The sequence below is a fragment of the Salvelinus fontinalis genome, chromosome 42, assembly GCF_029448725.1.
Source record: "Salvelinus fontinalis isolate EN_2023a chromosome 42, ASM2944872v1, whole genome shotgun sequence".
NCBI classification, from domain to species: Eukaryota; Metazoa; Chordata; class Actinopteri; order Salmoniformes; family Salmonidae; genus Salvelinus; species Salvelinus fontinalis.
This window is the reverse complement of record NC_074706.1, coordinates 4,553,019-4,565,244: the sequence shown is the minus strand read 5'-3', so window position 1 is coordinate 4,565,244 and position 12,226 is coordinate 4,553,019. Positions and strand designations below refer to the sequence as shown.

Sequence of the window (12,226 nt, the reverse complement as noted above, 5' to 3'; positions counted from 1 at the left end):
GATCAGTTTCCTGTGGGGTTTTTCAGAACAGATCAGTTTCCTGTGGGGGTGTTTCAGAACAGATCAGTTTCCTGTGGGGGTTTTCAAAACAGATCAGTTTCCTGTGGGGGTTTTCAAAACAGATCAGTTTCCTGTGGGGGTTTTCAAAACAGATCAGTTTGCTGTGGGGGTTTTCAGAACAGATCAGTTTCCTGTTTTTTATTTTATTTTTTTAGAACAGATCAGTTTCCTTTGGGGGTTTTCAGAACAGATCAGTTTCCTGTGGGGGGGGGGGGGGGGGGGGTTCAAAGCAGATCAGTTTCCTGTGTTTTTTTTTTTTAGAACAGATCAGTTTCCTGTGGGGATTTTCAAAACATCAGTTTGCAGACGTTAGCTGGGTTCAACCACCGATCCAAGATATGTTGCTAAGAAGTTTCTCACATCAATAACATAATGACATAGAAGTCATGTAGCCTAGCAGTAGTTTCCTCTCTTCATGACAGTACACTTCATTGCTCAGTGGAGCCCCAGTTAGAGACAGATATGATCCCTGCAGTGATATTGATCCTTTTAAATGTTTGCATGCTTTTGTCCTTCGAGAAAAACAATAGTTGATTTAAATGGCTTTTGACAGATTTCAAAACGCTTCCTTGAAGAACTTAGGGAGGATACACTTGTGCTTCGTCGCCAAAAGAAGGCCATGGAGGAGGGGAGGACCGTCTTCCGTTTGTCTACTAATGAACTGACACACTCCTCAACCACTAATCGTGTTCTGGATAAGTGGTTGAGGAGAAAAGGCTCAAAATATCAGCGTCAAGTTAGGCCTGGACTAAAAATGTAAAAGATGACTGGTTATGATTTGATGACATCACTGGTGAGAAGTCAGCGATAAATAGGCATTCAGTTAATGTCGTCCTCCGCTGTGGTGCCTGTATGCCTTCTAATGTCCGTGTTCCAGATTGGGAAGAGACAATATTGATGACATATTTCGTCTATCTATGGTTATAGAAGTCTAGAGACACACAAAAACGAGGAATTACTAGAAAAGCTTGGCCTATACAGAGAAGCCATTCCTTAACCGTGGAACTTCATAGAAACCCCCTAGCGGTCCATTGACAGTGAATAGATTCCCCCCTTCCTCTCGCGAGCTTTATTACCGTGCTGTCAGATACGTGGCCACGGGCCAACAAGTTGCACAATTAGCAGCAGGGGAGTTTCTAAACTTTCCGCTCCTTCCAAAGACAATGACAACCAGAGAGAGTTTATAGCATAGTCGGCGAGTTGGCATTAACTTTGTCACTTTTATATAACGTCAAAGACCTCGCCATAACATATTGGCTTGTTGGGAGCAGTTGGAGAAGCCTAGACATCACTCTTTAATTTGAGTTTTTACGCGATATGGAATCATCCCTGGAGTTTTCAAACTCTTTCACCAGTGTGTCTTCGCCCTCCGCGCGGTGTCGGATCTTCAAGATCATTGTGATCGGAGACTCCGGTGTCGGTAAGACCTGTCTCACCTACCGGTTCTGTGCCGGTGAGTTCCTCGACCGAACCGAAGCCACCATCGGTGTCGATTTCCGTGAGAGATTGGTCGAGGTCGAAGGCGAGAAAATCAAAGTAAGAGAAGTATAACGTTTAAACCGTTATTTCCAAATATTATGAACGAGTTGGGTCGTAATTACGCAGTTTAATGCGCCAGAGAATCACTGCGTTAAAACATGTGCCTTGTCATTTTTATACTCAGGCATTTTGAGAAGGTGGTGATGATTTCTTTCGGACGGCACTCTCATTAGGCTTCTTTTTAAAAAATAGATATTTCCACTTTGTAGGCGTTACTCGTTAAACATTTGTGTTTTCAGCTTAATCTGCGCCTACTATTGCACATGAACAGTCTGTGGTGTCATCTTTGGTCTATCAATCTTAGTTAAGTGCCTTTTGAAATATAGTTTTATTTGTACAGGACTAACAAACATGACTACTGTCTGGTAAAACAAAATGTCATCTATGTAAATGGTCATGTTTAGTTTTGGACCTAAACCAGTGTAGGATATCCAAGTGTCATTAAAGGCTCAGTTGAAAGGACTGTGATAAAATACTGTGTTTGTTTGTCCTCTTGGATCAACAGTGACTGTGTGGTTAAATAAGTATGAATACAATGAAAGTCTTTTTAACTTGAAACTAGTGTGTTTCAGACATACATACATAGATACATACATAGATACATACATAGATACATACATACATACATACATACATACATACATACATACATACATACATACATACATAGGTACATACATACATACATACATACATACATACATACATACATACAGCAGAACAAACCACATTTGCAATACTTTTATATGGTCATGACACATATGACAAAGGCTGTATCACAACCGGCCGTGATTGGGTGTCCCATAGGGCAGCGCACAATTGGCCCAGCGTCATCCTGCTTAGGGTTTGGCCGGGGTAGGCCGTCATTGTAAATAAGAGTTTGTTCTTAACTGACTTGCGTCGTTAAAAAAAGGGTTAAATAGCACAACACATAACATTAGTAGGTTTATTTAATGTTGTGAAAAGTATTGTAACATCAGTGATGGGCTAAATAATGTGACTTCTGTGTGTGTACGGAAACACAGACATGAAAGAGGATGTTGGCCAACACATGTTCTCTTTATCAGAGCAGGGCAGACCACATGATAGAGGAAGCATGTCATGGTGATTAACAAGACATTGTTTTGTATCTGGGTTAAAGAAAGAGATAGGAGGCCAGACATGGGCAGAATACTTATTTAAAATATTACAAATACTTGAGATACCTTGGGTTGCCTGCATGGTTTAGTGTTATCACTTTTGGGACTATCCAATTGGTTCCATTGTGCCAGGACAAATTAAACCAAGCATTACTCACCCGCAAGTATTTTACATAATGTATTTCTGCCTTTTGGCCTTTGTGTATTCTAGTTTTCTCTCTCTCTCTCTGACCTACCTCAAACTGCTTCAAAACACATATCTCGTTTAGGGGCCTCTCTCTCTCCCTCTCTCTGACCTACCTCAGACTGCTTCAAAACACATATCTCGTTTAGGGGCCTCTCTCTCTCTCTGACCTACCTCAGACTGCTTCAAAACACATATCTCGTTTAGGGGCCTCTCTCTCTCTGACCTACCTCAGACTGCTTCAAAACACATATCTCGTTTAGGGGCCTCTCTCTCTCTGACCCACCTCAGACTGCTTCAAAACACATATCTCGTTTAGGGGCCTCTCTCTCTCTGACCTACCTCAGACTGCTTCAAAACACATATCTCGTTTAGGGGCCTCTCTCTCTCTGACCCACCTCAGACTGTTTCAAAACACATATCTCGTTTAGGGGCCTCTCTCTCTCTCTCTCTCTCTGACCTACCTCAGACTGCTTCAAAACACATATCTCGTTTAGGGGCCTCTCTCTCTCTGACCTACCTCAGACTGTTTCAAAACACATATCTCGTTTAGGGGCCAAAAGTCCTCCATGTATTTTATCAGAGCCAAACATTCCACTGCCTGAAGGGCTCTAGACATTCTACGGAAACGGAGTGAGAGAGGAGTGAGAGAGGAGTGAGAGAGGAGTGAGAGAGGAGTGAGAGAGGAGTGACAGAGCATCGTATACAGTCCGTTCCAAAAATGCAGCGGGACAAAAGTATGTAGAACTCGATGCAAACTACACTCCGTGTACATCATAGGTAGAGCCCTTTAGAGAGCGGAGGTTACTAGGAGACAGGGTTGACCTTCTGATTGGATGCAGTTATCATGAGAGAAGTGGAGGAGAAGGTTATATTGACGTTGGTCTTCTATCTGGTGAGTCGATATGTTGATGGGAAATAGAATAACATCATCTGCTGACTAACTGTGTGTGTGAGAGAGTTTATACAGCCGCCCTCTCTCTCTCCCCCCGCCCTCTCTCTCTCCCCCCGCCCTCTCTCTCTCCCCCCGCCCTCTCTCTCTCCCCCCGCCCTCTCTCTCTCCCCCCGCCCTCTCTCTCTCCCCCCGCCCTCTCTCTCTCCCCCCGCCCTCTCTCTCTCCCCCCGCCCTCTCTCTCTCCCCCCGCCCTCTCTCTCTCCCCCCGCCCTCTCTCTCTCCCCCCGCCCTCTCGCCTCGCTCTCTCGCCCCGCCCTCTCTCGCTCTCGCCCTCTCTCTCTCTCCCTCGCCCTCTCTCCCCCGCCCTCTCTCTCTCCCCCGCCCTCTCTCTCTCCCCCGCCCTCTCTCTCTCCCCCGCCCTCTCTCTCTCCCCCGCCCTCTCTCTCTCCCCCGCCCTCTCTCTCTCCCCCTGCCCTCTCTCTCCCCCCTGCCCTCTCTCTCCCCCCCCTGCCCTCTCTCTCTCCCCCCTGCCCTCTCTCTCTCCCCCCTGCCCTCTCTCTCTCCCCCCTGCCCTCTCTCTCTCCCCCCTGCCCTCTCTCTCTCCCCCCTGCCCTCTCTCTCTTCCCCCCGCCCTCTCTCTCTCCCCCCGCCCTCTCTCTCTCCCCCCCGCCCTCTCTCTCTTCCCCCCGCCCTCTCTCTCTCCCCACTGCCCTCTCTCTCTCCCCTCGCCCTCTCTCTCTCCCCTCGCCCTCTCTCTCTCCCCCCCGCCCTCTCTCTCCCCCCCCCCCGCCGTCTCTCTCCCGCCCCGCCCTCTCTCTTCCATGTGATCCAGAACCCGATAAGTGGTTGAGGAGTGTGTCAGTTCATTAGTAGACAACGGGAGACGGTCCTCCCCTCCTCGATAGCCTCCTTTTGGCAAGGAAGGACAAGTGTTTTGAAATCTTCCACGCCCCCTTTAAATCGCCCTTGTTTTTCTCGAAGGAGAAATGCATGCAAACATTTATTCTACTTATCCTTTTATCTTTAAAATATCTTGTCCAATTATCTAAATTAGTTTTTATCACTTTATACCAGGGGTGTCAAACTCATTCCACGGAGGGCCTAGTGTCTGCAGGTTTTTGGTTTTTCCTTTCAATAAAGCCCTAGACAACCAGGTGTGGGGAGTTCCTAACTAATTAGTGATGTTAATTCATCAATCAAGTACAAGGGAGGAGCGAAAACCTACAGACACTCGGCCCTCCGTGAAATGAGTTTGACACCTGTGCTTTATACATTTATTTTGGGATTCCACCCTCTAAACCTCATTAGCCAAATGACGCACGATTGGAGAAGTCTCATTTCATACAAGCTCATTGTCGTCCACTTTCCCTCTCCTCGCCACCTCTCCTGGTTTAACTTTGACCTTTTTTAAAGGAGGACAGAGAGGATGGAGGAGAAAGGACACAGGAGGTGAGCAAATTTAATTGAGAAAAGGCCCCTCCCTCTCTCTGTCTGCTTCCCCCTCTTTCTCCATCTCTAAAACCCCTTCTCTCACATGTAGAATAGTTTCACCTCCCCAACCATCTCTCTCCCTCCAGCTCCAGCTATGGGACACGGCGGGTCAGGAGCGTTTCAGGAAGTCTATGGTCCAGCAGTACTATCGGAACGTTCATGCTGTTCTCTTCATCTATGACGTCACCAGACCAGACAGCTTCAGAGGCCTGCCAGCCTGGATAGAGGAGTGTAGACGGTACTCACTGGGACAGGAGATAACCAGGTTAGTTATACACACAACCTGGATAGAGGAGTGTAGACGGTACTCACTGGGACAGGAGATAACCAGGTTAGTTATATACACACAACCTGGATAGAGGAGTGTAGACGGTACTCACTGGGACAGGAGATAACCAGGTTAGTTATATACACACAACCTGGATAGAGGAGTGTAGACGGTACTCACTGGGACAGGAGATAACCAGGTTAGTTATATACACACAACCTGGATAGAGGAGTGTAGACGGTACTCACTGGGACAGGAGATAACCAGGTTAGTTATATACACACAACCTGGATAGAGGAGTGTAGACGGTACTCACTGGGACAGGAGATAACCAGGTTAGTTATATACACACAACCTGGATAGAGGAGTGTAGACGGTACTCACTGGGACAGGAGATAACCAGGTTAGTTATATACACACAACCTGGATAGAGGAGTGTAAACGGTACTCACTGGGACAGGAGATAACCAGGTTAGTTATATACACACAACCTGGATAGAGGAGTGTAGACGGTACTCACTGGGACAGGAGATAACCAGGTTAGTTATATACACACAACCTGGATAGAGGAGTGTAGACGGTACTCACTGGGACAGGAGATAACCAGGTTAGTTATATACACACAACCTGGATAGAGGAGTGTAAACGGTACTCACTGGGACAGGAGATAACCAGGTTAGTTATATACACACAACCTGGATAGAGGAGTGTAGACGGTACTCACTGGGACAGGAGATAACCAGGTTAGTTATATACACACAACCTGGATAGAGGAGTGTAGACGGTACTCACTGGGACAGGAGATAACCAGGTTAGTTATATACACACAACCTGGATAGAGGAGTGTAGACGGTACTCACTGGGACAGGAGATAACCAGGTTAGTTATATACACACAACCTGGATAGAGGAGTGTAGACGGTACTCACTGGGACAGGAGATAACCAGGTTAGTTATATACACACAACCTGGATAGAGGAGTGTAGACGGTACTCACTGGGACAGGAGATAACCAGGTTAGTTATATACACACAACCTGGATAGAGGAGTGTAGACGGTACTCACTGGGACAGGAGATAACCAGGTTAGTTATATACACACAACCTGGATAGAGGAGTGTAGACGGTACTCACTGGGACAGGAGATAACCAGGTTAGTTATATACACACAACCTGGATAGAGGAGTGTAGACGGTACTCACTGGGACAGGAGATAACCAGGTTAGTTATATACACACAACCTGGATAGAGGAGTGTAAACGGTACTCACTGGGACAGGAGATAACCAGGTTAGTTATATACACACAACCTGGATAGAGGAGTGTAGACGGTACTCACTGGGACAGGAGATAACCAGGTTAGTTATATACACACAACCTGGATAGAGGAGTGTAGACGGTACTCACTGGGACAGGAGATAACCAGGTTAGTTATATACACACAACCTGGATAGAGGAGTGTAGACGGTACTCACTGGGACAGGAGATAACCAGGTTAGTTATACACACACAACCTGGATAGAGGAGTGTAAACGGTACTCACTGGGACAGGAGATAACCAGGTTAGTTATATACACACAACCTGGATAGAGGAGTGTAAACGGTACTCACTGGGACAGGAGATAACCAGGTTAGTTATATATACACACAACCTGGATAGAGGAGTGTAGACGGTACTCACTGGGACAGGAGATAACCAGGTTAGTTATATACACACAACCTGGATAGAGGAGTGTAGACGGTACTCACTGGGACAGGAGATAACCAGGTTAGTTATATACACACAACCTGGATAGAGGAGTGTAGACGGTACTCACTGGGACAGGAGATAACCAGGTTAGTTATATACACACAACCTGGATAGAGGAGTGTAGACGGTACTCACTGGGACAGGAGATAACCAGGTTAGTTATATACACACAACCTGGATAGAGGAGTGTAGACGGTACTCACGGGGACAGGAGATAACCAGGTTAGTTAGTCATATTAGAAGCCAATTCCACTTGTCCTTTTTTCTTAAATCTGCCCCCTTTACACTTGATCAGTTCCACGTGGAGGCCCAGAGGAACTAGCTCTATCGCCAGGATCAGATTCAGAAAAGCTGCATTGTGTCAGCATTGGGCAGCTGTGTTACACACACCTCAAACAACACACAATAACAACACACAGTAAACACATTGTTTTGAATACTCTGTAGTGGCCAACGTTGCCTTTTCGGTTGTAACCTGTAACGTTTTAAACTCTCCATACGTCTCCCCCTCTGCAGGTTCCTCGTGGGTAACAAGAGCGACCTCCGTGACACCTGCAGCTGTGACCCCAGCTCCATCAATGTCGAAGGTCAGGTGACACGGGATCAGGCCCAGAAGTTTGCAGCGGCCCACGGGATGATTCTGTTTGAAACGTCTGCTAAAAGCCCCCCTGGAGAAGGAGAACCAGGAAGGGGGCATCAGGACAGCGTAGAGGACGTGTTCATGGCCCTGGCCTCCAGGCTGAAGAGACAGACCAGACCCCCTCCCCCGCTTCTCAACAACACAGGAGTGTCTGGCTCCTATTGTGGGTCGTATTGTGGGTCCTATACAGGGACAGCTTCATTCAGACTGCCAGCCAAGAAGAACCCTCAGAAAGACTTCTGGACATGCACCTGTTGAGGGAGGCAGGGTGAGAAGAGGGATGGGACATGGGATGGAAGGAGGAGGAGGAGGGGGGGGGGGACACCAGATCTGTTGTCTCCTTTTATAGCCTGCTCTCAGATCTGTTGTCTCCTTTTATAGCTTGCTCTCAGATCTGGTGTCTCCTTCTATAGCCTGCTCTCAGATCTGTTGTCTCCTTCTATAGCCTGCTCTCAGATCTGTTGTCTCCTTCTATAGCCTGCTCTCAGATCTGTTGTCTCCTTCTATAGCCTGCTCTCAGATCTGTTGTCTCCTTCTATAGCCTGCTCTCAGATCTGTTGTCTCCTTCTATAGGCTGCTCTCAGATCTGTTGTCTCCTTCTATAGGCTGCTCTCAGATCTGTTGTCTCCTTCTATAGGCTGCTCTCAGATCTGTTGTCTCCTTCTATAGGCTGCTCTCAGATCTGTTTGTGCTCTTGCCAACTCCGTTGAGGTTATAATCGAGCCAAAACTGTAAGACTGGTACCCAGGATAAAGCATTAACGAAAGAGTCGTTCTACTAATTCGGTGCCTTATGAAAACGTTTGACTTCACCAAATTTTAACATTCTGTCATAATGAGTACATGTTCAACTTATGTTTCCCCATCGCAACACGTTAAAGAGGAAAATTACTATAGTAAGTGCCAAATAATGTAACAGGGTTGACCGTCACAGGGGCTGACCGTACCGGGGGCTGACCGTACCGGGGGCTGACCGTACCGGGGGCTGACCGTACCGGGGGCTGACCGTACCGGGGGCTGACCGTACCGGGGGCTGACCGTACCGGGGGTTGACCGTACCGGGGGTTGACGATTTCATCTTAAATCAGCCATGAATCCCCTTGTGACAGGGGGAATGGAAGCTTGTTACTGTATGTGCAACAGAGGGAGGAGGCAAGCTTCCCAAAACATTTTTAATTGATAAAACATTTTTAGCCTGTCTATCTGTAGGTAACAGGGTTGACTTTCGTTTCGCTCGACCCGCTCGGTTTTACTCCACAAAACACCAGAAAATGGCCAAAAAGAATAGAAGCAGCTCGCCTGTTTTGACACTATGATTTGACTACAAGATGTTCAATGTTTCTTTTGGAAGAAATATTTATAATTTTCACCATATTAAAATGAGAGTTCAATTCACTTAACAGGGTTGACCTTAAAATGAGGGACTGAATCACTAATCACAATAAAATAACTAGGGCTTTACAATGATGGAGAAATGTTGGGATTAAAGGGGGTTAATCTTCCTAGAAGTCGGAGAGGGTGCACGGAGGGACATCTCAAAATGCTGAAGTCTATTCCTATTAAATCAGATTTATTGAATTCTCCATGTGGTCTATATTAAATGGCACACAATTTAATATCAGGCTTTTCAAATTCAATATTGGTGCTCAATTTTTACCTGAAATATCAAAGGGATGCAAAAGGCCCTCATTTCGTGGAATGACCCAAAAAACAGTGGAGGCTCTTGGAGATACATTATGCAGTACTTCCAGAGGAGTAACTTTCTGATGACTGTGCAGTGGGTCGTCTTTTATGTGCCTCCATCTGTCCATCTTTGCCATATGGTCATTGTATAGCAGGAAAGACAGGACTGTACATTTTCATTCATGATGTGTAAATGTTTTCAATATTTAATAAAATAATCAGTGTTCTTCAAAGTTGTAATCAATAGAACTACTCTTTTCTCTGAACGGAATTGTGTTTTATATTGTTCATCCCGTGGCAGTTTGTCTGATTTTTCACAGCCATCAAATGCAGGTCTGTATTACTTTTCAGTGTTCATTTTTGAAGTTAGTTTTGCAAGTAAACGATGTCCTACAGCAGAGCAAGACTAGAACACGTTCAGTATGTTTCTTGATCTCTGGATGAGAAGGAGACCATCGCTGCCCCAGGATACCAACTGTGAAAAGGTTACACTTCACAACCCGATTTACTCCCTGGAAACACTCCCCTTTTCCATGGTTACTGTAGTAGAGGGACTACACAGGAGGAGTGGTGTGCTGGTCATGCAGGAGTGTGGGCGGTTGAGCATGGTGTGTGTGACAGGCCGTCACATGACCCTTCTGCTCAGTGCAGCAGACAACACACATGTCACCAACAGCTGTGTGTGTGTGTGTGTGTGTGTGTGTGGCACCACAGTATGGTGCAACATTCATCGGTTAGCTGACAGAGAGGTCCTTCTCTCTCTCCTTTCACAGACTTCCTGAACTGACTGAACCAGAACAAGTGGAAGGGGTCTCCTGGTTGCCTTTAAACACTGGTCTCAGGTCAGGGAGTTCATAAAGCGTCTGCTTATCTAGGATCAGGTCCCATGTCAACTCATTACCATCGACTAGACTCATAATGGTTCATTTGGGGTTAGTTAAATCTGATCCTAGATCTGCACTATATCTGTGTTTTATAAACCAATCTATTGTTATAGCTCTTTTTACAAACGCAAAATAATGACCTATATCTCAAATCAGTAGGAGTCCAGGAGTTATTTTCATTGATAACACGTGTAGGGTGACAGGCAAGCAAGGAGGAACTTCCTGTCAGGAACTTCCTGTCACGTCTAGGGTGACAGGCAAGCAAGGAGGAACTTCCTGTCAGGAACTTCCTGTCACGTCTAGGGTGACAGGCAAGCAAGGGGGGACTTCCTGTCAGGAACTTCCTGTCACGTCTAGGGTGACAGGCAAGCAAGGAGGGACTCAGGAAGGGAGGAAACAGATTCTAGATGAAGATCCTATATTGACTACTGTTTGGTAACACTGTTATATAACCTGTAGATGGTAACACTGTTATATAACCTGTAGATGGTAACACTGTTATATAACCTATAGATGGTAACACTGTTATATAACCTATAGATGGTAACACTGAGTTATATAACCTGTAGATGGTAACACTGTTATATAACCTATAGATGGTAACACTGTTATATAACCTATAGATGGTAACACTGAGTTATATAACCTATAGATGGTAACACTGAGTTATATAACCTATAGATGGTAACACTATTATATAACCTGTAGATGGTAACACTGTTATATAACCTGTAGATGGTAACACTGTTATATAACCTATAGATGGTAACACTGAGTTATATAACCTGTAGATGGTAACACTGAGTTATATAACCTATAGATGGTAACACTATTATATAACCTATAGATGGTAACGCTGTTATATAACCTATAGATGGTAAAACTGAGTTATATAACCTGTAGATGGTAACACTGTTATATAACCTATAGATGGTAACACTGAGTTATATAACCTATAGATGGTAACACTGTTATATAACCTATAGATGGTAACACTGAGTTATATAACCTGTAGATGGTAACACTGTTATATAACCTATAGATGGTAACACTGAGTTATATAACCTATAGATGGTAACACTGTTATATAACCTATAGATGGTAACACTGTTATATAACATGTAGATGGTAACTCTGTTATATAACCTATAGATGGTAACACTGAGTTATATAACCTATAGATGGTAACACTGTTATATAACCTATAGATGGTAACACTGTTATATAACATGTAGATGGTAACTCTGTTATATAACCTATAGATGGTAACACTGTTATATAACCTATAGATGGTAACACTGTTATATAACATGTAGATGGTAACTCTGTTATATAACCTATAGATGGTAACACTGAGTTATATAACCTATAGATGGTAACACTGTTATATAACCTATAGATGGTAACACTGTTATATAACATGTAGATGGTAACTCTGTTATATAACCTATAGATGGTAACACTGAGTTATATAACCTATAGATGGTAACACTGTTATATAACCTATAGATGGTAACACTGTTATATAACATGTAGATGGTAACTCTGTTATATAACCTATAGATGGTAACACTGTTATATAACCTATAGATGGTAACACTGTTATATAACATGTAGATGGTAACTCTGTTATATAACCTATAGATGGTAACACTGAGTTATATAACCTATAGATGGTAACACTATTATATAACCTG

General features: G+C 44.7%; 1 protein-coding gene across 1 annotated transcript; it reads left to right on the top strand.

Annotated features, from left to right (window-relative positions):
• The first annotated feature begins 1,160 nt into the window (after positions 1-1,160).
• Positions 1,161-9,885, top strand: LOC129841603 (ras-related protein Rab-33B-like). The gene is made up of 3 exons (XM_055909983.1): positions 1,161-1,596; positions 5,395-5,573; positions 7,840-9,885. Exons 1-3 carry the CDS (start codon positions 1,378-1,380, stop codon positions 8,219-8,221), a joined length of 780 nt encoding a protein of 259 aa, XP_055765958.1. The 5' UTR covers positions 1,161-1,377; the 3' UTR covers positions 8,222-9,885.
• The last annotated feature ends 2,341 nt before the right edge of the window (positions 9,886-12,226 follow it).

What these genes read in the sequence shown, in the direction of transcription:
- LOC129841603 (XM_055909983.1), top strand. Translation starts at nt 1,378, where the DNA reads ATGGAATCATCCCTGGAGTTTTCAAACTCTTTCACCAGTGTGTCTTCG. An exon ending in TCGAAGGCGAGAAAATCAAA is followed by an intron (nt 1,597 to 5,394) that starts GTAAGAGAAGTA and finishes CTCTCCCTCCAG; the next exon opens with CTCCAGCTATGGGACACGGC. An exon ending in CTGGGACAGGAGATAACCAG is followed by an intron (nt 5,574 to 7,839) that starts GTTAGTTATACA and finishes CCCCCTCTGCAG; the next exon opens with GTTCCTCGTGGGTAACAAGA.